The sequence below is a fragment of the Leptodactylus fuscus genome, chromosome 4 (genome assembly GCF_031893055.1).
Source record: "Leptodactylus fuscus isolate aLepFus1 chromosome 4, aLepFus1.hap2, whole genome shotgun sequence".
Lineage (NCBI taxonomy): Eukaryota > Metazoa > Chordata > Amphibia > Anura > Leptodactylidae > Leptodactylus > Leptodactylus fuscus.
This window is the reverse complement of record NC_134268.1, coordinates 64,379,442-64,406,939: the sequence shown is the minus strand read 5'-3', so window position 1 is coordinate 64,406,939 and position 27,498 is coordinate 64,379,442. Positions and strand designations below refer to the sequence as shown.

Genomic DNA, 27,498 nt, shown 5'->3' with positions numbered 1-27,498 from the left:
CCTTAACATCTACTCGTGAGAGCAGCCAAGAGGGAGCATCCCTTCACTCTATCTGTGAGCTTGGGATACACAGCAGGTTCACCAGGACTGTGCAAGGACAGCACAGCACAAACACAATGGACTGGAAGATCTGTGCACCTTTTAGTGTCCTCATCATTTTACTGGTAAGTTTTCTTTACAATCCTATTGAAATGTGTCTGGTAATTTAGGGTAAGCCTAAGACCTAACACTCAGCTGATAGATATAGAAGGCATAGCAGAGCTGTCAGCTTCTTATGGCTTCACATTCACAATGCCTGATATATAGTTCTATAGTTCTAACCAAGAATTATGTATGCAGGTGCTGGGATCGGATGCAGCCAATGGCTATCAGTAAACCTATTTTGGGCTTTTTACATGTATATTTCCCGCTTACAGCATTGGTTCCCATTTATGAACAGCCATAGATTGTGAACATACATTTACAGTGTTTGTGCTCACAATATCCCACAGCTTTGTTTCTTTTTCATTAATTCCGTGTTGTTCTAGATGATTGGATTGTTTTTACAGGCAGACAATGCAGCAATTCAAGACCTCTTATATCAATGCCTCCTATGTGCACATCCAAAACTTGTTATTGCTATTGTATTGGTCCATAACCATTCTAGTTATCTAATATATTCAGTTCTTCTATAATAAAAACTAATTGGACTGATCAATTTTGATGGAATCAACATATACAATGGATGACGAATATAATTTTGCCATGTATTGTTTTGGTTTTTTCTGCAGATCACGTTTTTTATGTTTCTTGTGCATTGTTTATTAAGCCTTCAAGTGGCCAGTTTCTATGCATTATTCTTTGACATTTCCATAAACTGCAATATATTCTATTAGACTGCAGCCTAATGTAGGTGTTTGTTTAGCCCAGTGGTCAGAAGCCACATGGGCCACACAGCACCTCTACTTTGTGGCTCACCATAGGAGTCCTGAATTATTGCTAAATGCGATGGAATTAGCGTTATTGCACAAATGGTCTAAAACGATAAAACGGTGCCAGTGTGCATTGTATAACACTACAGTTAAGTTTCACACTGGAATATCTATCAGAAATTTTGCAATTTCTTGTTTTTTTCATATTTAGAATGTCTATTTTTCATTTTTGAAGGTGAATGTGATTCACAAGGTATAAAAGGTTACGGACCTTTGGCTTAGTCAAACATTGCTAAATTGTTGTCAGTACTAGAAAGGCTAAGAGTCATATAATAAACCAACAGCAATGATGCAAATAAAGAGAAACACCATTCGCACCACTTGCCGGACAGATCATTTTGCCTAACTACTACCTTACGTAGGCCTCCTTCATTAAATTTTTCACCATTTAGTGATTTTACAAAAATGCCTTGAATTTGAATACTTTTTACTGCATTTTACAAGTCTTTTGAATGACATTCCTTAGTTTGGTAAATTTGGAATTTTGGCATGATGGAAAAATGGCATGCTGCGTTATGAAGAAAATCTCACTGACCCAAAAAGGCAAAGAAAGGTCACTAAAATACCATTAAAAAACAGATTGTAGTGCAATTGCTCTTTCGCGAGATACTTAAATGTAAAATCTGGGCCTATTGTCTGAGAATGTATTTTCAGGGGTCCATTCCACCTTCAGCAAAACTACACATAAATCCTAGTACATCAGTAATACTTTGGTGCATGAGATAATATATTAATTCACTGGTTGGGTACTTATTGAATAATAGAAAATAATTTTCATGTTTTGTTGAGATGATGGGCGATACACAAGCCATATGGTAGAATAACCATTAATATTATGACACAATGTAATATGACCCGTAGTGTTGTCAGAGTTCATTGTAAACCTGTGTTATGTCGTATAGCCATAGCAAGAATCATAGAAACCTGGTTACATAACAATGCACATTTCATCCCCCAAGGATCCTCTGACATCTCCTTTCTAAATGATACAAACTAATACATCAGTTCTGTCAGTACATGTCACAGAACCAAAAACTGAATGCTATGTCATTCTGCCAAAAACAAGATTAAAACTGATGAAAACTGTCGCCATTTTATGTATCAACTCAATTTATCAATGTATCAATTCAATTTTAGGCAGAATTTTTTTTTTTAATTTGGGAAAATAATGTTATCATTGCTAAATGTAACAGCATAAATAAATAAATACATACATAAAATAAACAAATAAATAAATATATAAATAAATACATAAATAAATAATAAATAAATACATAAAATAAACAAATAAATAAATACAAAAATAAATAAAGCGGCTTTCATATGCATGGAAAATAATTGGCAGCATGCTAATAATAATGAAGCGATGACTGAACATGTTGAGAATTGATACAAGCTACGCCCAGGATTTATAATTACAGTTTTGTTAATCGGTGAAGCTCAACAATAGCTAGGGAAGCAAATGACACTATTTGTACAAAATGTGAAATGTGAGAGTCTTTGGTATGTTACGTTTTCAGGTCTTGACAACTGAAATACCGAGGCTGCAGTTATGAGTGATCCCTTCATTGTATACCACACTTACAAATTGTCAATTCCTCGCCCTTTTTGGATTGCGCAAGTCGATAGGATCTCCTATATGACAGTCAGAGATTAGTGAGGGCAATCTTCAAAGTCTAAGACATTTCTTCTTTACTTGACATGAATCTTATCTACTATGAATTACAAAAATGTGTTTGTGTGGTAAAGAATATAAATATATAGAAAGAGAGCTGTAGTTAATGTGATATACAGTATAATGACAGATGACATCATGGTAAAAAGAATATCGTTCTCTATGGGGAGACCTTCCATTTACTCATGTGTATCATATGGGTTGGAGAATTTCTCCTTTTCTTTTTATCTGAAAAAACATGTAGAATGTAGCTATTATCTTTAATTATGTGAAAGTAAGCGGGGGCCGGCTCATAACTCCGCCATCTACTGCAGCCTACGCTACACTACTCTGCATATAGTAAATAAGTCACTTATTTGTGTGGTCAGCCCCTTGGGTATATTCTTCAGCAACCTGCATACCGATGGATTGTTAACTTGTATCCATTTGAGACTAATTTGAGGTGCCTGTAGATATGACATAGGGGTGAATAGCTACAATCCATTCTGACATCCTATTTGTCACTTACATTGCAGTTAATGGCTATCTCCCAGCAGTAGTCATGTGATTTATGTCCCCATGAGTTTCAGACTAACAATACCCTTCAGTTTCAGAATAGGAGGAAGTGGTAGTCTTGTGGTATGCTGACTCTTGTAATAGATATCTGTAACCAGCATCCACTCACTTGTTCCATTCCCAAGCTGGGCGAATTCTCTAGAAGAGAATGCAAAGTATAACCAAAGAGACTGGAAATATTTATTTCTATTGGTTAGACCAAACAGGCACTTTCTATACTCCACAGTGAGAGGGGGATGGGGGGTTACATAGCAGCTGTCCAGTCAGGAAAGCAAAAAAATGTTTGAGTAGCATTGACTGACCTAGAAGTCTTCCTAAGACCTCGTGAGGTCTCCACAAGGAAACACAATATCCTAGTAGATATACAATAAAGACACTCACCTATCCAACCAATAATCTCTTCTGCCATGACCAGGGTCAAGAACCCCCGAAACAGCTATCTGAAAATGGGTGTATTTTACATAGTAAGAAGACCCTAGCTTATATCCTGTGTCTTGTTGGAAGCCTATGGGGGTTGCTACTTCTAATAGGTGGCACTTAAGGGCTCATTCACACAGAGTTTTTTGGCAAGGATTTTGGCGCTGAATCCGTGTCAGAATCCACGTGGAAAAAACGCCTTCCCATAGAATTCTATGGGTTCCGCTAGCTTTTATTTTCCCGCTAATGGATTTTTTTCCGGTAGCAGAAAAAAAGCTTTTTTCCGGCAGATTCCACCAGCAAAAACCAACGCAGTCAATGGTGGAATCGGCAAAAACCGCGTTTAAAATCCGCTAGTGTTTTTTTCAAGGTCCATACATTGTGCTGCAGGAAAAAAACATTTCCTAATTCCTGAAACTGATTTTTTTCCTCGTCATAATCCTCGCCAAAAAACTCAGTGTGAATGGACCCTTGGAGACTATTTTTTTTCTCCTCGATCATAGCAATTGTCATTCACTTGTCCTCAGGGAATATTGCTTGGCCTATAAATCTTCCTGTGCCAGTTGCAAGTCTCAGAGAAACAGAACTTCCCTAGAACTTCAGTAGCTTCTGTCTCAGCTATTGCCAGGTAGAGGCCTGATTTGTGCACTTTTCTCTCCTAGTATATCTGCCCTATACATTTAAGACAACTTGGTGAAAATGATCTATTCCTTCTTCAGCTAACTAAAGTTCTTAATATTGTATTAACAATACAATATTATACAATATAACAATAAATAAGCATGCCTTTTATTTCTTGCATTTTATTTTCTGTTCATTAAGATCAGATGTAGAAACTTTATCCAGACCTTATCATGAAGATACTTTTGCAAGCTCTCAACCCAAATGCAGTACATAGCCGTACCACTCCATACCAATGCAATAAAAAGGTTAAAGTCCTGTGCTTATTCACATGTCAGAGCCGTGAAAAAGTAACTTAGCGTCTATTATCTAGAATCTATTATTTAAAGATCGGTTACGTGGACCAGTAAGAAACCAGTCATGTGAATAGATCCATTATTTTCTAACAGGGCATATCCATTCAGAAAAACACTAGCAAACATTTCCAAAAGCCTGTCTTGTGAATAAGCACTAAGAGCTAGGAGAGAGTCCATTGTTTTGACTTTACCAAAATAAAGCTCTTATTGTGATTGACCTTATAAAATAGGGCATTACTCTTTATCCTATTAATTATTTTTACCAAAATAAAGTTTTAAAATTCCAAAAGCAAGAAAAATTATTATAAAATGTTGTCCTTGCCTAGAACGTGTCCTTATAGTAATGTTTTTGCTGGTGGCAATAGGCCCAGATGCAAAGATCCAGGATGCTACGATATAGGGAATACTTTGTTGCTGACCTCACACCAAAGCTGCTTTTAGATACCCATGAGATTATCTAAGGCATGTAGCCTGGAGATGTATGATTTACATTCTCTAAAAAACAGTGGCCCTGTTAATCCTAAAAAGAAATTACCCAGGTAAACATCAAATGTAAGAACCCCAGGATTCAGATTTATGGACCCTGTAATTTGGAGCAGAAGATCAGGGTTATCTGTTCTCACACACTAAATAGTAGGTTTCTATTGTAAAATTGTAAATGCTGCATATGTGCATGTTAATAGGGTAAATGAATTGTTATCTACTAGGATATATATTGACATGTACACAATAGCTATGTAAAAATGTATCATGTCATGTTATCGAATCACTTAGGAGGACAATATTGATGGGAGGTCAAAGCTGGGACACACAATGACTTCTAGATTTAGAGAAACATTGTCAGGCCATAGACTACACAGGGCCAGAAGCATCTCAGGAAGTGCAGCGATAAAGGCATAAGAGAGCCACAGCAAGTATTACCAATATCTCATGTGATATAACTGCTGTATGGCCAACTTAAATGGATTTCCAGTCATTTTAAACTGATAGTTTATCTGGGAAATTGTTAGTATAAGGCATAATGTAGTCGACTGAGTGTGCAGCCCAAGGGGATTCCAATTTTTAATGTCACTTGTATGTCACTCTAATGTCACTTGGATGACAGATGACATCCACGTGCCTTTAGTATTACAGTGATCTCAGCCATTCCAGTCCACCCCCATACGTTTTCATGGGTCTGGACAGAAAATGCTGCACGATCATCAGAATGGAGTGGAGCATTGTAAATCCCCTCTGCACACTTGAATTGACTGGGTCAGGCTTCTTACCCCACCAACTAACAGCTGCGAGGACCACAGCCCTTACAGTCACCAAGGCCCTTATGGTCTATTGATCTTTGGGAGTGCCAGGAATTGGACTTCCATGAATCTTATATTGAAGCCCTGGAAGCACAGAAATTCAACCCAGCCCTGCAGATAGATAGGTTAGATTCACCTGAATCAGACAGTGTTTCCCCCTTAAGAATTGGTGACTCCATTGCCAAGTTATCTCCTTTTTTGTCAATATGCAAATGGAATCTTTGGAGCAATGACATTTTTGTCATTACTCCAAAGAGTTCAGAAGGAATGCCCCCATTGCTCTAAAATAAAAATTAGACAAAAAATAGCAATATCTCCGAGCAACCGAGTCACCAATTCACAAGAGAAATACAGTGTTTGATTCAGGTGATTGTAACCTATTAGAGATGAGCGAACACTGTTCGGATCAGCCGAACCGAACAGCATACTCCCATAGAAATGAATGGAAGAATCTGGCACGCAGACTTTGCCGGCGGCTAGCCGCTTAACCTCCCGCGTGCCGGCCGCTTCCATTCATTTCTATGGGAGCGTGCTGTGAGCGTGCTGTTCGGAACAGCTGTTCCGAACAGTGTTCGCTCATCTCTATAACCTATCTATCTGCAAGGCTGGGTGGATATATTGTGTTCTGGTGACAAACTCCCTGTGAGGAACCACGGGATGTATGTGATAGGGAGAATATTAAATTAATGTACTCATAAAGTAGAATTGTTATGGCCAGGGTATTCTCTATATACTGGATATTTAGAAGCACCTGTGAAATTCCTATTATAGTAAATACCATCCTGCCCATTAGGATGTTATATGGCCACTACTAATAAGTGGGATTTCACAGTTATTTCTGAAAGCAATAAGGCTATCGCTGTTTATTATAAAGTCAAGACAATTCTAGTTAAGCGGTACACAATATTGCTGTTGGAAAATCCATACAATGTTTGTCATCTTTCAGCAGATCCGCCATCAAACTATTGAACTTTACGTAACGGTGGCTCAGTGGTTAGCACTGTAGCCTTGCAGCGCTGAAGTCCTGGGTTCAAATCTCGCCAGGAACAACATCTGCAAGGAGTTTGTATGTTCTCCCCATGTTTGTGTGGATTTCCTCCCATTCTACAAAAAAAAAAAAAAAAAAGTACATTGTGATCCCTATATGGGGCTCACAATCTACTTAAAAAAAAAAAAAAAATGTTTACCCTATTTATCTAATAGCAAGTATGAAAGAATTCAGTAGTTATTTATGAGGAGAACGCTCCATCTGCCTCTTCTGGCCATTTTCAAACTTTTCCATTTTTTAGCATCAGTAGCATACAATACTAACAGCTATTTGCTGACATTATTGAGCCATGATTGTAGTCACCAGGTGGCCACCATTTGAAGGAGGAGTCCGCAAAGCAAAAATATGGCCGCTACATCATCCAGTCTGTCTGGGATTACATATGGAGATAGAAGGATCACAGATGTAGTTCTCCAAGATGTTTGGAACAGCTTCCCTGCAGAGTTCCTTCAAAACCTGAGTAGCTAGAAAAATTGATGCTATTTTGAAGGCAAAGGGCGGTCACAACAAATATTGATTTCTGTTTCATTATTCACTTAATTTTAAAAATTGACAAAAAGAAACTATTAATACTATTTTTGAAAACATTCTTACTTTGTAGTAAGTAGTCTCTGGCACCAATACATTAGTAGTAGAGTCTTTATGTCCCATAAATTGAGAGGGGGGCTTTCTTATATCATATTTATCGAAGGCCCATTTTAATGCTGAAAAAGAAAATGTGATTCATCAAACTAGTTTACATTCTTCCATTACGCCATGATCCAATTCTGATGCTCACATGTCCATTGTAGGGGGTACAGGGGTCCATACGATTATTTGGCAATCTGCAACGTACTGTATGTTTTTTCTTTAAATAATGTTTTATTTCATTTTTTCAGTACATGTTACAGTACATAACACTACAATAAACACACATTCCACAAATCTTAGGTAACATGGAAGCATTGAGAATGTCAGGCACTATAGTTACTGGCATGCAATACTAAGTTTGATAATCCATCAACCAATAAAATGACAATAAACTCTACTAAAAGTCAAGAATGTAGATATCATATATGAACGCCTCCAGAGAAATAACAACTATTTTGAGCTATACATGTAGATTATATTAAACCTATATCTTAAAAGCTGAAGTACTGTGTATTCTGACACCTTTTTCTATAACCAGCAACGAATTTCTAAAACTTTGAGCCTTAGTTGCTCATGACCTGGTTGCTGGTTCACTGGTAAGTTTTTCTAAGGACCCCTTTTGGAGTGGACGGACCACAGTATATGAACTGACTGCTTATTTGCTTCCTAGGTCCTGGTATAGCCCACACCTTGACAAATTGAAAATACAAGGCATATAATCTAAAAAGAATATCCACTAAATGTGAATGCTCCTATTACATTACAACAAAATATGTGCCACATTGTAGTTACATTAACAGTATAATTGCTCTGTTAACTTCCCATACAATAATGATAAGGGCCATAACCAGTAACCATGGGACACAATCTCAAAGTTTGGAATGGGGTTCCTCTCCATCATGACTATCTTCAGTTGTTTTCAGTTTTCCCTGCCCCTTCTACTGTCCTTTTCCGTTATGTAGTGTACAATATACCATAATAGCTGTTAGGACCCATGGCAGCTGTTATGTCTGCTACCCTGGTAGTTACACCAATGAATGCTGACAAGTTCCCCACTGTACTTTGTAAAACATCTCAGGACAATGTTATGAATTTACTTACTCTCATAGTGTTAGACATTAGTGTACTAAAATTGCTTTAAAGAAAGCTATTGATTCATCCCTGAATATGTAAATCTATATTTTAATGTAATAGAATAGTTCATATGAGATCATATAAATGATTGCTCTAGTACACATACTGGTAGTCCTCCTACTAGTTGACAAACACGACTATAACTAAGTATTCATTGTGAAGATGGGAGTGGTGGGTGGAACCCAAGCCTTACTCACCATTCATCAAACTCCCTTGCAATTGATGACTGATGAAAGCTGCACAATGCCAATAAATGATGCTTTAGCAGCAAGTCATGAGAACTTGTGCAAGTTTCAATGCAATTGCGTATTTCACAGTAGTAAAACTAGTTAAAAAAAGCCTTAGAAACCCATAAAAAATATATTAGATTACACCAATTAAAAGACATAATATATTTATATTTATGTTAAAAACAATTCTGATCATTGAAATAGCTATTGCTGTATTAAAATAATGAGAAGGACTAGTAATATTTAGCCTGAAGGTCTTCTAGAAGACATATCAGTGTGCTAGACAAGATCTCTGTTTGTGTCCACATAAGTTTTCATGCCTCATTGCTCCTATAACTAAGTTTCATCATAAGGACCTCAGTTCTCATAGTATTTAATGTGCTCCCATTCACCCTCTGATGTTCCCATTAGGGTGAATGGGGGCACAGATTTGTCTGGACACACCTACATTCTAGTGGTATAGTCGCCAGCCACTGTGATCCAGTGTTATCGTGTCTATTATATTTCTACTATTGTCATGTACAGGTGTATTATATAGTCTCCTATAGGAAATCCTCTACGTAGGTTGTTGCTAGTGGACAAATGCCCTTCATAAGGCCTAGTAGTATTTATTGTGGCACCAACCAGCTGCAAATTTGTTAGATACAGTCATAATTACAAGGTTGTTTTTCCTCATTTGAGCTTCTTCCACACCCTCCACCTTTAAGCAGGCAGGCTGTGGCTTAAAGGTTTTGACTCATAAATGTACGGCTGGTAAAAATGGGTGGTGTGCAAGATATATGCCTCTGGCATTCATCTAAAGCATGATTCATAATAAAGGGTGCGGATTGCTTTTCTCTGATGAGACCTGTGTTTGTGCCCAACCGAAAGCTTTTTAGCTCTAAGCAATTTCTCTGCGAACTTTGTTGTCGGTTTCCTTACTTCAGTACTTGATGTTATGCAGTACACATTGGATTTGTTGGCATCATGTTAACTGTATGATGTTTGATCATAGGGTGAGATTTATCATAAGGAGAATTTTTATAGTCAGTTTTCCTGGATCCTGCATTGGCACAATTTGCACCAAATTTAGTAAATGTCATCTAATTGATTGATAAATTTGTCACATCTATAAGTCTCACATTCCTATCCTGAGATGTTACTCCACTTTCTACACCACCCACTTACTAGAGTAAGATTGTGACAATTTTTGTGACCTTTTTGTGCCAGATGGTATAACCATGCTAACTTTGTAGGGGTGAAAAAATGCAAAATGAAAAAGTACCCAATTTTTTTCAACAAGTCACAAATCCTTATTTGCAACCTTTTTATACTAAAACTTTGAAATGAAGAATTTCAAACAATTTCTATTACTGTCTATATAAGGAAAATATATACTTAAAACTTAAAAGAAGGCACTTTCTGAACTTTTTGTATGGTAACTTTATGTTCACTGTAAGTCTTACCAAGTTATATACTAATAATGAAGTCTATGTATATTCGTAACTTCAAAACATACCACAAAAAGTCATGTCTATCAGAGCTACACATGACAAATCTGAAGCCCTGAGAATTCTCTACTCTCTACCAAAACAAAAACTTGGTATATGTTGCGGATGGATAAACACGGTCAAAGCCTTCATCATATTAATGTGCCACATCATCATAAATTAGCTATATTTTCTCTGCAATCGTGCACCTAGGTACAAATCTACACCAGCCCTTGTTGGCATAGATTTTGCCATCATGCAGGTGGTGTCCCAAATTGCCCAGACATATTCCTTTTAATTAGTCCCGAATTGGCTATTTACAACTATAAAACAAACCGAGTATTTGTGACTATTTTACACCACCTAGGCCCGGTTCACATCTGCTTTCGGGTTTCCTTTCGGGGAGTCCACTTGGGGACCCCTGAACGGAACACTGAACGCATTAAAAAGCTGTTACCTTCAGGAAACCAGCAGACTCCATAGACTATATTGTTGGTTTGAAACATTTGGTTTCTGCACAAAACATGTAGATAGAAAAGTGCTGCTTGCAGGATATCAGTATGCACACTTATGTAACATGTATGGTACTGGTGAAGATAGTCTTTAAAAAAATAATCTCCTATGGAAGAAACTGAAAAACAGTCATTTTAGTTGGTGAATTTCTTCCATCTTTTATCAGGGCTTCAATGGGATGATTTTAAGTGTTTGGTTGTGGTCTCTTAGCAATCCTACAACCACAGACCATACATTGAGTATAGTCAGATTAGTCAGATATCTGTGTGCAAATCTAGTTTCTTCTCACTAATCATCATATTACATATAATACTGTATATCACACATACAACTTACCTTTAGTGTCAAGGAAAACTGTCTTGTGTTTTCTACTCTAATTCTCTAGATTCTATCCATGAAACCTGCCCCTTCTGCTGTCCTATTTCATACTGTGCCTTATGCATACTGCAACACCATGTATCATCTTTTCCTATAGGTAGACTGAGCCTAAAATAATAAGAAAAGTGTTCTAGCATATTCACAGGTTACAAGAACAATTGTATTTCCTGTAGTAACCAAAGTATTTTCTGTTCTCTAGATATGTTCACAATGCAGCTGTAACTGGAGCACCCAGGTAAACAATAATATTTTTTACATCTATTACCATGAAAATATTGCCCCTTTTACAGCGGTTTTCCGGTTCCTAAAGCATGTTTCATACCTGAAACTCATGATGACCTCATGAGTATCTGATCTGTGGAGTCTAACACCCAGACCCTACACAGATCAGCTGTTCCTGCAGTCCTCCGGATGCCAAAAGCTGCTGCAGCAGACAGGATGTGGATGCAGTCTGCACATATTCAAAATATAGTTGTGGAGCTGTAGCCCCATCCACTGTATAGCAGCGTTGTCAGGGAATTGCAAGTCCACTTCTATTATTTGAATAGGAGCAAACTGCTTCTGCTCCTTTTCCACTGCAGCAGCTTCTGACACCCAGAGGCACCAGATCAGTGGATTAGTGCAGGGTCCTGATGTCGGATCTCCACAGATCAGATATTGATGACCCATCATGTATGAAACATGCATTAGGGCTGGATAACCACTTTAACTGAATGGAAAGTATTGTGCTATGTTATATAAATCCTGAATACACTGTATCAACATAGGTAAAATGTAATCCACCTTGAGTATAAGTTTTACAACTAACAAAGGATTGTCTACATTGAGAACAGTAGTAACAAACCCTCAACTATGAACTAATGCTGGCCATACACATCAGAGAGTTATGCCTCCCAAGAAAAGCAGGGACACTGCCATATACATTGCATTGAGCATGTAAAAATCCAACCTGTTCACCCCCTGCAGAGGTTGTGGGGCTGTCCCGTATTATTCATAAGTTTCTTGGCAGTTGAAATTAACGGGAACTTTAGAAAATCATTTTAACAAACTGATAAAGAACTGAAAGTCTTCATTGGTGGGGGTCCATGTGTTGAGACTCCCATGGCCCTCCTGCCAAATAAATCTTCTGACATGTCATTATAACATGGAAAAAGATTCCAAAAATGACAGTCCCACTTTAAAGACTCTCGTAAACCTGCAAAAATTAGGTTATTAAGAGAATACTTGTGATTACAATGTGCAAGCTCAACCAAAATCCATTTTAACAAACTATACATATCTGTAGTCACATAAATATATCTTTACTGCAGGTAAACGAAGGAAAAGATGAAAAAGGTAAAATAATATGGCAGAACATTCAATTAAAACGACAAAAGCGTGAATGGGTCGTGCCCGCAGTGAATATACGAGAAGGAGAAGACAACAGATATAGAAATCCTATCGCAAAGGTAACGATTTATCCTTGTTCATATACATCAAGAAGACTAGTAGGGTGTTAGATATTGTCACCTGGATTATAACTCTGTATACATAGAATGTTCTCGTTCCCACTGCATTTAAACAACGGTTTCAAACTTGCCATTGCTCAAGATGTTATTTTATGCAAAGTTCCACTTATTTGCATACTCATAGTATATGCAGAGAGACCTGTATACACTCCTATCTAGTGATATTCTACTATATAACGATCTAGTTAGTTTTCAGTTTGTCTTTGGGTTTCAGACAAGAGCAATCATTTTTATACATAATTGTTCATCCTGCAATGTGATCATTTTCCCAAGATACAAAATGTGTTCTCTTTGTGTTGGCAGGTCCATTCTGACATGGAGCTTAAAAAAGGTGCTATATTTTATAGAGTGTCTGGACAGGGTGTGGATCAGCCCCCCTATGGGATTTTTGTAATTGACCCTAAAACAGGATTCCTGAACGTGACTTCAGTTATTGTGGACCGTGAAGTCGTATCAATGTTATATGTAAGTTAACACGATTTATTGCACATGAAATAAGAGATTTATTGAGTTGGAAATGCTTTATGGCTTCACACATCAGATATTGAAGCAAATATGTTATCCTCTAGGTCTCCCTTAGTTTCCATATGACTGTGTTAAACGTTTATCCTATTTATTGTATGTTAATGTCTATTCTAGCTTACAGTCCATGCTGTGACAGCTTCCGGTATGGAGGTAGAGAAACCACTCTCGCTGCGAGTGAGGGTTATGGACCTAAATGACAATCCACCAATATTCTCTTCGAGTGTTTTTGCCGGCGCTGTAGAAGAGAACTGCAAAGCAAGTAAGTGAAGGATGTTTTAAAATGTTTCGGCTTCGCTGAGCAATGCAAAAATAAAAGATTCAAGTTGAAGTGTGGGCAATACCATAAAGGCAACCTCTGTGACTGTTTAGGGTGTTCCTGTTCCCTTCCCCATAAATGCTTCTCATCTCCACTAAATGCAAATATTTAGCAAACACATGGAGAATTCAAGTAAATGCAGATGACCTGCATTACCAAGCACAGCCACTATGCAATGGATGGCGCTGTGCTTGGTATTCAGCCTCAGCGCTCACCAGAATACTGCAGTCTATTCAAACAACTGATTGGTGGGGGCTTTTGTGCCGGACCCCAAATGATTAGATATTGATGGCCTAACCTAAAAAAAACGCTTTAATCTAAGGTCACACTTTGCAGAACAGACTTTGGCATAAAGCTCATACATTCATCTTCATTCTCTAATTTGTGTATTTTAGATACTCTAGTAATGCAAATCCTGGCCAGTGATGCGGATGAAGAAAATACAGTCAATTCTCTAATTGCATACAAAATACTAGAGCAGAATCCCAGTGACCCTCCAATGTTTATTATGAACCAACACACTGGACAAGTCTTCACCATGTCTAATCTTCTGGATAGAGAGGTAAGATTTAGATTGATATAAAAAATAAAAAGCAGGATACAATAACTTCCCCATTGGGGGCTTAGTCAATGGGGGGGAAATAAATTGTTTCCTACTGTAGATAATGCAAATGGCGGAGGCTACAGTCATGTGCTCTGCTGTTTTACATCCAAACACAAAATTGTACGGAGGCGAGAACCCCTCAAATGTACAGCATCATGGACTTAATGGTGCCCTAATGTAAATAATGATAGATGATAAGAAGCCTATATAGTTATCTGTTTTAACTGCTATATAACACAATTGACTATAGGATGAAAAGAGAGGAGGGGTTAGGGCTAGGGCTGCACAGGAACTTTTGGCAATGCATCATTCTAGCCAGACTCTGTGAAAAACACTGCGGAAAAAACATGTTTCGGTTGTAGTCTTATCCGCAGGGTTTTTTTTTACTCCAGCTCGGTACATGTGGCCTTGGTCTCAAAGGGTTTTTCAATATCCTAAGGATACTATAGAGCAGGGGTAGGGAACGTACGGTTCTCCAGCAGTTGCAAAACTACAACTCCCAGCATGCATACTTGCTCTGCTGTTCTTGGAACTCCCATGGAAGTGAGTGGAGCATGATGGGAGTTGTAGTTTCACAGCAGCTGGAGAGCCGAAGTTTCCCTACCCCTGCTATAGAGCATCAATATTTTACTGCTGGAAAATCCCTTTAAGAACAAAAATATAGCAAGACCAAAGACACATAATGTGAGTAAATCCAATTGCCTAGAGTTGGATTTTTGTGACACGTTGTGGTTGTGGCATCTTGCGGGTTGCAATGTGTCCACATTCACTATTATTAGGTACAATGTAATGAGACTGATGCAATCTTGCATTGTGTAGCTACATGACAGACATGACAAAAGGTATTTTTTTCCATGTGTTTAGTATTTCTTTAAGAATAATTCAAACCAATTTGAAAGCATAATGTTCTATATAAGAACTAAATAATATTTATGATGCTGTGATGTCTCTTCAGAGTAGGACTTATTCAAGTGGTGTTTTGTATTTTAGATGACAAGTTCCTATAGCCTTCTTGTTAGTGGAACAGACTTGAATGGAGCAGCAGGTGGATTATCTGGACAATGTGGAGCCAACATTAAAATTTTAGATGTGAATGACAATATCCCAAGACTTGAGTTTGACTCGGTGAGTACACCTTTCAATACAGCTTGTAAATATCATGTTAAAATTGTTAAGGCAATGCAGAGAACATGAAAACTGTTATACATTCAGATCACCTATTGATATAGAATGAAGTTAAACTTTTCCTTCTATATATGTCACTGTATATAGGAATTAAAAGGCATCTGGAAACAACCATGAATTTGCAGGGTTACATAGTACGGTTGAAAGAAAACATGTGCTATGGTTTTATAAAAAGACATACACAACTCTAGCCAGAATACTACTGCAATAAAATGGAGGACATTAGCAGGAAGCAGACATCTAAACTACTGACACACATTTCTACTATTTTATGTAATATCATAAAAATCAGATATACAGTAAATAAATAGTTCTTTTTTTTTTTTTAATATTTCAGTACAATGTCCAATTCAAGGAGAATTATGTTGGTTTAACTGATCTGAGGATGAGAGTTTTCGATATGGATGAAATGTATTCTGATAACTGGATTGCAGTGTTCGACATAGTATCAGGCAATGAAGGAGGATGGTTTGCAATTGACACAGATCCTCAGACAAATGAAGGCTTTTTGAGAATCGTCAAGGTAACTATTGGCTTGGTTGGGGTTCAAGACATCTTGGCTGACATTATGGTAAACATCAAAATCTGAAGCATTCATTTCATTGACCTTATACGATAGAGATGTAAAAAAAATCATCAGCTTTTAACATTATACACCATATTGTTCTATGTCATTTATTGTTATTATATAATATATGTCTGCATGTCACATAACAGATGAGAGTGGGAGGTTCTGATAATTGAGCACATTAGTCGTAGGCCTAAATTTGTTCAGTTTCTATTCAGTACAGTCACTCAGAAGTCATCAGTAGCAAGAAATGCCTGAAACAATGCCTGAAACTGAACAAATTTAGGCCTAAGACTAACATCCTCTTTTATCAGAACCTCCCACTCTCATCTCCAAAATTTCTTCTGAGTTGCACCAGTTCTCTGGGATGATCTACAATTGACAGTCAGATTAACTCCCAACTTCTACAGTTTCAAATGCATCTTAAAGACACATTTCTTCAGTCAGGCCTATCACATTAAACAATCTATAAACCTCTGTAGTTGCGCTCTCTAAAATTAACCCTCATCTGTTCATACTCACCTCCCCCATTACATTACCCTTACATTGTAAACCACCAATAAAAAAAGTTATTAATTCTGTAAATGTCACATATTGCTTGTCAATATCTGGGGGGGAAAAAACCTTCCGAAAGAAGTGCCCCTTTACTGATCTGTCCATCATATAAACTCATATTACAGAAGAAAAGTCCTTTAAGGGCATAGCTCACAATTAGTTAAATGAACTCCACGTGTACACATTCCGTCGCTGGATTAGGCCCAAATGAATGGGCCGGAGCCTCACAACGCGGACGCAGCCACAGAATCCACAGCAAGATAGGGCAGCTTGCTTCTTTTTCTGCTACTAGCAATGGGAGCCATTTTTGGCAGCGGATTTTGAGGCGGATTCCCTAGCCCTTAGGAGGCAGCATAGTTTGGGTCTTAAATGTGACAGGTCACTTTATGCACAAATATTTACCAGCTTCTGGGCCTGCTAAATATCGTGGCTCCATACTATTTTTACGACTGAGCCTTAACTATATGTTCAGGACACCACTATAATACATCGCTATGAATTGGTTTGATCAGCTTTCAAGAAACACAATATTCTGTTCTACTTGTCTATGAGTGACCACACAAGGGTTGCTATATGTATTGCATTCGTATCATAAAAATTTTGAAACCTTAATAAAATTCCAAGGATAATTAAGGTTGGACATGTCTATGTCATACACATAAAATAATAATCTTTCTAATTGTGTGTTTTTTCTTGTCTTATATAGGCATTGGATTATGAAGCAATGAGTTCAGCTAATTTAGGTATTGTTGTAACCAATCAGGCAGCTTTCCATTATTCTATCATGTCTGAATACCAAGCAAAAGTGACTAACATAAACGCTCAAGTAGAAAATGTGAGAGAGGGACCTATCTTTGTTCCATCAAACTACAATATAGAGATTCCGTCTGGAATGACGACAGAAGAGTTATTAAATTATGTATTGCTCACAGTTTCAGCTATAGACCAAGACACTGGAAAAGCAGCCACAAATGTTGTGTAAGTTACCATTTTATTATATCAACGTTTGCAATGAATAGTTGGCCACTAACTTTGCAACAAACTTTACATAGGTAAATAAAGAAGCAAATATAAGAAACTCTGTAATATCCAGTAGAATCTTGTAAAAGAAAAATACCTCTTTCTTCACTTATCAGGCTGTTTTCCTCCTTTTCCTTACTCACTCCTAAACTCTTCACTTATTCTCAAATTTCTGAGGGCTCCATTTTGGTCTGCCAAGATGGACTGTCAACTCACTTAAAGGGGTTGGCCACTTTCAGACCAATATTGAGAGACAAATGTTATTGTTTGTATAATAAAAAGTTGTACAGTTTTCCAATGTACTTTCTGTATCAATTCCTCACGCTTTTCTAGATCTCTGCTTACTTCTAGTGAATAAGATTTTGACTATGGTCATGTGATATACGGTCTATGATCACGTGATGAACACCCAGGTGCCTCTCGTTATAGTCATAGCACGGTAGTCAGACATCTGCCTGGTAATGAGCTGTGTGTCCATCACATGACCATGGACTGTATATCACATGACCGTGAGGAACTGATACAGAAATTATATTGGAAAATTGTATAACTTTTTATTATACAAACATTAACATTTGTCTCTCAATATTGGTCTGAGAATGACCACTCCCTTTAAGTATCAAGTTATACGTGTCCATGGAAGGCTAGGGAGAGGAGATGGGGAGAAAGAAGGAGCTAAGTGGGAGAAGAGAAGAGACACAGACATGATGTGGCCAGTAATAGTACACTTTGCCATTTTAGGACATCCTAAGGCAAAAGAGGAAAATCACTTTTTCACTACTTCCAATTGGAGAGTAGCTACAAAGAGAGTCCTCTCTGGAGGACCTGGTTTTCAGTGGACAATCCCTCTAAATGAAACTTTATAAACACTTACAGGATTCTATTAAGGATGATGCTTTGTTGCAACCTAAGTTTTCACAAAAATATCCATTTCTGTTACTTACTTATATTTACACAATCATATATCTTAATTGTGTTTTTTGTTTAACAAGAAAAACAACATCTAATAAAAGCTAGTTTGCCAGTGTTGTTAATAATGTGACTCCCAATAGGTATAAACTGGATGAAAACTCAAAAAAATGGCTTATAATTGATGAGAATGGCAATCTGAGAATGACTTATGAAATGGCTCGAGATACTGCAAGTGGTAATCCAATAAACGATGGCAAAAACGTCACAGCTACAATATTCGCAGATGACAATTGTAAGGCTATAACCATTACTCATGATTATTCTTATTTGTAAAATAATACGTCTTCACTTATTTTACATATTTGTGTTTTTTTGCAGCTAATCCTGCGCTAACATCTACTGCTACAGTTGGAATAGGAATGAGTACATCTTCAACTCAGTCTTGCCCTACGATTACACAAGAAAAGCGTATGATGTGTTTAGGCAATAAAAAAGTTATAATACAGGCATATCAAAATCCAGACCAAAGCCCTTTCACATTCGAAGTTACGCCAAATACCTACTTTACTGTTACGCCATTGAATGGTAGTTACTACTGTTACTAGTTTTCTTTATTCTATAAGCAATAATAATAATTACAATATTAATAACACCTACGCTACATGATATTGCTTTATATTGATTTCAAATATCATCTTCTGCATTAAATATTCTATTGCTAATAGATAGACTGTTAGGTAAGTGAGTACTGCATCGAGATAGATCAATGAATAGATGATAGACAGGCAGAAAAGTATGTATGTAGATAGACAGATTTATACAGACACACGTACATAGACATGTAAAGTAGATTTAACGTAAATAGATAATTCCACTGTTACCAGTTTTCTTTATCCTTTATACAATAATAATAATATTATACCTTCTATGGCTATCTAACAATACTCACATATGTACACATTTGTATCTAAAAAATGACTGAACCCTTTTTTTTCTTTATTCTTTTTTTTAGCCACAGCTATTACTTTAACTGGAGCCCCAAATCTTGCTAGCCAGAATTATTCTGTGCAGATGATCGTTAAGGATAAAAATGGTGTTTCTTGTCCAAACCCAGTTAATGTTGTTGTGGAAGGCTGTGAATGCAGCAATGGTGTCACCTGTGATGCTGTAAAACAAGCAGGCAAGAGCGTATCCCTTGGCCCTGCTGCAATTGGCCTCATGGTTCTGGGATTTTTGGCTCTTTTGCGTAAGTAGTCACAGTTTACCTCATCTCACATTATAAAGTAAATAAGCTTCAAGTCAGTTCAAGTCCCTGCTTTTTCATCATATCAAATAACAGTAATTTTATCCAACTCCCACAAATACATGCATGCCCAGCACAGTCAAGTGTGCATGTTTAATGTACTGAAAGGAGGCGTAAAAACTGCTTTATCATCAGTGGGAGACTTGGTAAATTTAATGAGTAAGGCCATGTTTTACCTAATGCATTTGTGCACCATTATGTTAGTTTAACACCCAATGGGCGGATAAATCTGATCAATAAAATATCAAAGGTCAGGTGGAGGATAACTAAATAAAGTTCTGTTCACATCTGCTGTCTCTGAATTATGTAAGAATGTCTATGTACTGCTTTATAAATGGTGATATTGCACTTGAAATTATGGCATATAGACTGGAGACAAATAGATATTATAATAGGATGGATGGATGGATGGATAGATGATAGATAGATAGATAGATAGATAGATAGATAGATAGATAGATAGATAGATTGAACCTATCCTGGGGAAAGTGCTAACCCCACAATCCCTTGGTCATTTGCCTCCGCATATGTAGAAAACCAGCTCTGTACAAGAGTATGGTTATCAACCTATCAAGAGACAATCGAACTAACAAAAGACATTCACTAACTTACAGATAATAAGACTGTTTTATGTCTTTTCTATTAAAATTCATATATAAAATATTTTGAACCATTCAAAAATCTAAGGCTCTGTTCCCACGGAGTAACGCGCCGCTCATTCTCTGACACGTATACACGTGTCAGAGTGAGGCGCTTCAAAACAGATCCCATGGACTTCAATAGGTGCCGGCTTAGGCGCGCTACACATTGAAATTAATGGGTTACAAAACCTCGACTTGATTTCAATGTGTAGCGCGCGTAAGCCGGCACCCATTGAAGTCAATGGGATCTGTTTTGAAGCACCTCACTCTGATATGTGTTTACGTGTCAGAATGAGTGGAAAGGGAGCCTTAGGCCCCATGTGACATCCCGCAGCGCTTTAAACATAAAGTTCGCAGAGTTTTCGTCCATAGACTTTCTGTTACAATTATACCTAAGGGGAAACCGCTGGCGTTTCCATAAGTATAATTGACATGCTGCGATTTCCAAAACTGAGCCGTATTTGGAAATCGCGGCGTGCCCGCATGGCAGTTTTTACCACAAAATGGGCATGGGATTCGTTAGAATCCCATCCACTTTGCCCATACTGTAAAATGCTGCGATTTTTCCCAGGCAAATTGCGGCGTTTCGGTCCCATGGGGCCCCAGCCTAACAATAACTATTACTAAGTATATTGCTAACATACATGTTACTTTATTCTTTTTTGACAGTGGCTCTGCTGCTATTGCCGCTCTGTGTATGTGGATCTGGTGCGGGGGCTAAATTTATCCCAATTGCACCTGTACATGATGGAGCTTTTCATCAATGGGAAACAGAAGGTGCCAAGCCTCAAGATGTGGTCAGTTATAGTTTTATATATATTCACATGCAGGAATATAACCAGCTTTAGCAGCAAAGTAGGATACCTGTACTACAGTAGCATTACTACAGTGGTTAAAGAAGACCTTTCATCAGATTGGGCACAGGCAGTTCTATATACTGCTGGAAAGCTGACAGTGCGCTGAATTCAGCGCATTGTCGGCTTTCCCGATCTGTGCCCCGGGTAAAGCGCTATCGGTCCCGGAACCGTAGCGCTTTACAGTCAGAAGGGCATTTCTGACACTTAGCCAGGGACGCCCTTCTGCCCAGCAGCACCTATCGCGCTGTACTGTGGAGCGGGAAGGAACTCCCCCCTCCCCTCCTGATAATACTCGTCTATGGACGAGCACTGTGAGCAGAGGGAGGGGGCGTTCCTCCCCACTCACACTGTACAGCGCGATAGGCGCTGCTGGGCAGAAGGGCGTCCCTGGCTAAGTGTCAGAAACTCCCTTCTGGCTGTAAAGCGCTACGGTACTGGGACTGATAGCGCTTTACCCGGGGCACAGATCGGGAAAGCTGACAGTGCGCTGAATTCAGTGCACTGTCAGCTTCCCAGCAGTATATAAAACTGCCTGTGCCCGATCTGATGAAAGGTCCACTTTCAGTAGAAATGAGAAAATACCATCTGTTACCCTCAGCCTTTTCTTTACATGCTGGATTTCAGTAGGGATCTACATTGTTTGCTCGCAGTGGCTAGAAATCTGACTTGGTCATGTGATGAGCACAGGTGTGCAGGCGTGTTACAGTATGTGTATTTCAGCTGTGCCTTGCAATGAACCAAAGTTCCTATGACAGTAGACTCACACTTACGCAGGGAGTGCTGGACTGCTACAACACCGGTTACACATGGAGATTGCTAGACCCCATTGACTATAGTGCAGGGCTTTTTTCTCTGCCAATTGCCGATGGAGTCTCTATGGGAAAATTGGTACTATATCCTTCAATTTTCACTGTCCACCAAGCATAATGTTAGACTTGCCAATGATGATGCAGTATAAGGGTGAATTCACACTGAGTAAACGCTAGCTTATTCTGAACGTAAAACACGTTCAGAATAAGCGGCGTCTAAAGCAGCTCCATTCATTTCTATGGGAGCGGGGATACGAGCGCTCCCCATAGAAATGAATGGGCTGCTTCTTTCACTCCGTGCAGTCCCATTGAAGTGAATGGGGAGTGCCGACGTATACGGCAAGCTCTGCTCATGCCGGAGTGTACACGCCGGCACTCCCCATTCACTTCAATGGGACTGCACGGAGTGAAAGAAGCAGCCCATTCATTTCTATGGGGAGCGCTCGTATCCCCGCTCCCATAGAAATGAATGGAGCTGCTTTAGACGCCGCTTATTCTGAACGTGTTTTACGTTCAGAATAAGCTAGCGTTTACTCAGTGTGAATGCACCCTTACAATAGAAGATGACACCTCCTGCCTAGAAAACGTTCCCATAGACTTCAATGAGTCAGCTTAAGACTGCTCTCTACTAAAAACCATATGCCATATAACTAAATACTGTTAGCAGAACAGAAGAGAAGCTCAGGCAAGATGACATCCCCATTATCATGTACAGATGATTTAAAAATCGATAATCAGAAAATAAAAAGATATAACGCTGTAGAAATAAATATATATTATTTATTATATATAATAATAATATTCTATAAATATATATTATTATTAATATCCAAAAGGTGGATAAGCGCATTTTTGGGGAGATTAGAAGTTGCTATACATGTAAAAGTGGAACAAACTTCATATCAACGAATATGGTTTTGAAATGGGATTTCCAACAAGCTTATATAGATGGGATTGTCAGGTGTCTTCTTATCTTTGCCGATATTGTGTATCATTATGTACTATTGTAAATGAATAGTGGAAGCATGTTTTATATGAATATATACCGTAACGTATAGTATTATAATGAAATATATATGAATAGCCACTAATAGTGAATCGTTCTTTGTTTCCTATTCAGGATATGACAAGCCCATTTATTACTACTGGAATGCCTGAATATTCTGGTAAGTTTAATAAAAATCCTATTTATTCAGACCATGATGCATTTCTATAATTTTCTGGCCACAAATTGTAAAAATGCACACGGTAGAAAAACACAATGGAGCTGCTTGAAAAATGCCATTAACCAAGAAATGGATGTCTGTGTGTGCCAGACTCTCCATTTTATGATTAGATCCCAAATATATCCATTACGACTAAATTGCCCAAAAATGTTTTGTGGTGGAGGAAAGGTACAGTCCCCATCTATACTCTGACCAGCAGAATGGGTGATAAATACGAGGTTGGTTCACAAGTACCAAAAGTTTAGGGGCCCTTTATTAATATTTGGTCCTCCCACAATAAATTTTGACTAGTACAATCCCTGTAGGTCGACATGTTGCCTAAGTAGCTATTAATAGAATTTCAAGGATTTACTTTACTGCCACATGGACTATTGTATGCAACAATCAGGTGATAACTCAAGTGACCATCAGATATTGTGTGGTGTGATGCTGTGTTATCTATATACTGTACTTTATAAGTGTTACCTTTCATTGTAATCCTGATACAACTACTGAAAATTGATCTCCATAGTACAGGAAGTGTCAGCCTATTATGAGTCTTATTTTATAGAGTAAAAACTGCAAGATTTCAGGATTGGTTTTAAAATGGATCGAAAAATAGAAAACTTTAAAAAAAATCACTATGTTTGACATAAGAACTTAAATTAAACAATAGGCCATTTTATGATCAGAGATCCCTTTAATGTTTTTGTAAATCCACTAATGTAATAGTCCTTTAAAAGATAGATGAGACAGCAGCTGGGATATAGATGTAGAAGATGTGTATGGTCTCAGAAAGATTAACTATACATTCAGTTTATCAAAAGTAACATATAACACATAATTTAGTTGATTGTATGGCATAATCTACATCACTCTATAAACACCCCAAACATTAAATGTTAAGGAACAGTTTAGGATAGGTCTACATATGTAGAATGCATGCAAATTGAATATATGCAGAGATTATGGAGACACATACTTTAGGTAAGGTGTATAATGAGGATACCTATAATAGTCATCTTAGCCAGTAACATGTTCGAAGGTTTGGTGTGTATTTTCTTATTTCTGTAAATTCTTATTTTACAGAAGTCAATGCCGGTAATGTAATCCAAGGAGTTGGTACAGCTGCAGGAAGCACAGTAGGAGCAGGAATGATGGGCGGAACAGGAATTCACTCTGCTACTACTGGGATTGAAGGAACCACTCTCCTAGGAGAAGGAGCAGGGTGGGGCGGAAGCAATATAGCCAATTCTTACATTGGAACCATGCCACCACACTATGAGGGATTGAACATGGATTATGTAGACAACTACTTCACTAAGGTAAGATGCACAGTGATACTAAATATGTATGCTGTTGAAAAAGAACTGAAGATGTTCTTTTTCTTTGTATCAAATGTATATTTTGCCTTACCCTGGATCAACACTGTAGGGATTGTAGGGTTATAGGTTGGACTTGATGGACTAATGTCTTTATCCAACCTCATCTACTATGTAACTATGTAACTGTATTCATATCAAACCTATTTTTCATCAAACATAATAACAAAATATTTATCCACAATTTAGTAAATTATTACCTCATGACCACAATACTATGAGATAAGTCAAGCAGATGTCTCACAAATTGTGAGACTTTTTCAAGTGTTATTGCCATTAGGATATATTTATATTGGCATGTTTAATTCATTAAACAAATGCCAATGATATTTCTTCTTAGCATGAACAGTTATTTCATGGAAGATTGTAGCATATTTAGGGTAAGGCCCCACGTAGAAAGCCTCAGCAAAAAAGCACTGCGGGAAAAAACGTGGTGGAAACACATTGCGCATATAGATAGATAGATAGATAGATAGATAGATAGATAGATAGATAGATAGATATGGAAACTGACAGTGTTTCCATAGGTATTATTGACATACTGCGGTTTACAAAAATGCAACCATTTTGGAAATCACAGCATTTCCACTGCAGGTATTTTTTCTGCAACGTGTGGATGTAATTTGTCAGAATCCCATCCACTTTGCAGGGACTGTAAAACACTGTGGTTTTTGCCGTGGTGATTCAGCCACGGCCAAACGTCAGTTTATACGCCTCATGAGGCCCCAGCCTTGGGCTGCTTTCACATTTTTTTACTTCAGGCATAGAATCAGTTTTTGTCAATAGGCTCCTAGCTGTCATAGTAACAGATTACCACTTAAATGATGGCACCCATATGCCAAGGCAACACAAGGGTTCATTCCCTTGATCAGTGTGAGCACTGATCGCCGGCTTTGCCAACGGGACTCTGCTGTGTAATACAGTGATGACCCGGCAACTATATTTAAACACCATAAAAGTAAGGTGGATGTTGGGAAGGGGTTAATAGGTATTTGGGATAATTTATACCCTATATATTGTACCACCAGAAGAACCACGTTGTTGGTTTAGACATTTCTCAAGTTGTATGAACCATCCAAAGGTAAAACACATGTTTAACAATAAGACTGATTAAGGCAAAGTATTAGAATCTGGGTATTACAATTTACCATAAAACTAATAGATAAAAGATAAAGTACGAGTATCTTGTGGTTTAATATTTACTACCTTGCTAAATTTGGAAAAAGATGTCAATGGATCAAAGAAATAGCATGCAGAAATAGTTACACAAGCTAAAGATTGTATTTAAAGTGAAAGAATATAAATATACATGGAATTACATGATTGCTATCATTTTAGAAAGCAGATTCGTATGCCAATGAAGATGAGAGTCGCCCGGCAAATGATTGTCTACTAATTTATGATAATGAAGGCATTGGAAGCCCAGTCGGATCTGTCGGGTGCTGCAGTTTCATTGCTGATGACTTGGATGACACCTACTTGGACACATTGGGACCAAAATTTAAAACTTTGGCAGAAATTTGCATTGGTTCAGAGATTGAACCAATGCCAAGTGGTGAGGAGCCAAGATTGTTTCCACACGTTCCAATGGTAGAAACGGAAACAAATGTTATAGTAGATGAATTACCAGTCAGTGTTCCAGTTAACCGATCTATGCCAGTTAGCAGCTCTACATATGTGACTGAGAGCACAATTTCATCTGCCAATCTTCAACCAGTAAGACCTATGCCCGAAACTTTAATCCCAGGTAATGTAGTTGTAACTGAGACTTACACAACATCAGGGGGCACACTGAGACCAGTTACCCGTAATATAGATCCAGGCCTTCCTACTAATATTTTAGTAACAGAAAGGGTGGTTGGATCTGCAGCACCTGCACATGGAGTATTTGCTGACCTAAACAATGGCTCTAATGTGATTGTGACAAAGAGGGTCGTCCAACCAGTCTCTGGTATAGAACTACCAAATCTGTCCAGTCTAACAGATGGATCAAATGTGGTACTAAGAGAAAGAGTTGTTGCACCAAATAGTTCAAGACTGTCTAATTCATTTAACATCCCAGATATAAATTTAGGTGAGGCACAAAATGTTCTAGTAACTGAAAGAGTGATACAACCCATCTCTAGTATTCAAGGAAATCTAAGCATTCATCCAGAAATGGGAAATCTAAGCATTCGTCCAGAAATAGGAAATCTAAGCATTCATCCAGAAATGGGAAATCTAAGCATTCGTCCAGAAATGGGAAATCTAAGCATTCATCCAGAAATGGGAAGTCTAAGCATTCGTCCAGAAATGGGAAGTTCTCAAAACATATATGTAACCGAAAAAACAGTTCGATCTGGTCCAGCCATTAAAACCCAAATGTTGAGCGCAGAACCTTTGATAACTCAAACCGTAGGTTCCACTTCCCCTAGTCTAACCCGCAGCAAAGTAACAAAGTACAGCACAGTTCAATATACTAAACAATAAATTTTATCAATTGCACTGGACATTGGTTTTAATAAAATTGAATTATTTCAACTGAAAGTAACACATTGATCTAGGACAAGAAATCCTAAATTTAATTCCTTCGGTCTTTTATTCGACTATTTAAATTGAATTGTCCTAAAAATAGTTTTACAAGTCTTACAAATATAAAGAAAATAGGGTTAGGATAAACCAAATTTACTATTTGCCAATTCCTTTTAAATTCTTCAACAAATTTGTCTTTGTTTTTGGGCAATTTTAGTTCATGCCCCACTTTATGTAATATATGTAAATTAAAATTGTGTTACTGTGCTGTAAATATTAGATTCCAAACATATTGCATTTAC

The 27,498-nt window shown here is 37.8% G+C and overlaps 1 protein-coding gene across 1 annotated transcript; it reads left to right on the top strand.

Annotated features, from left to right (window-relative positions):
* Nucleotides 1–27,226, top strand: LOC142200310 (desmoglein-4-like). Its single transcript, XM_075270582.1, has 16 exons — nucleotides 1–164; nucleotides 11,495–11,530; nucleotides 12,606–12,743; nucleotides 13,107–13,268; nucleotides 13,443–13,587; nucleotides 14,040–14,206; nucleotides 15,239–15,373; nucleotides 15,771–15,956; nucleotides 17,263–17,534; nucleotides 18,629–18,780; nucleotides 18,867–19,073; nucleotides 19,501–19,734; nucleotides 21,102–21,229; nucleotides 23,219–23,264; nucleotides 24,393–24,628; nucleotides 26,024–27,226. The coding sequence occupies exons 1-16, from the start codon at nucleotides 117–119 to the stop codon at nucleotides 27,152–27,154; spliced, it is 3,423 nt and encodes a 1,140-aa protein (XP_075126683.1). The 5' UTR covers nucleotides 1–116; the 3' UTR covers nucleotides 27,155–27,226.
* Nucleotides 27,227–27,498: the final 272 nt, after the last annotated feature.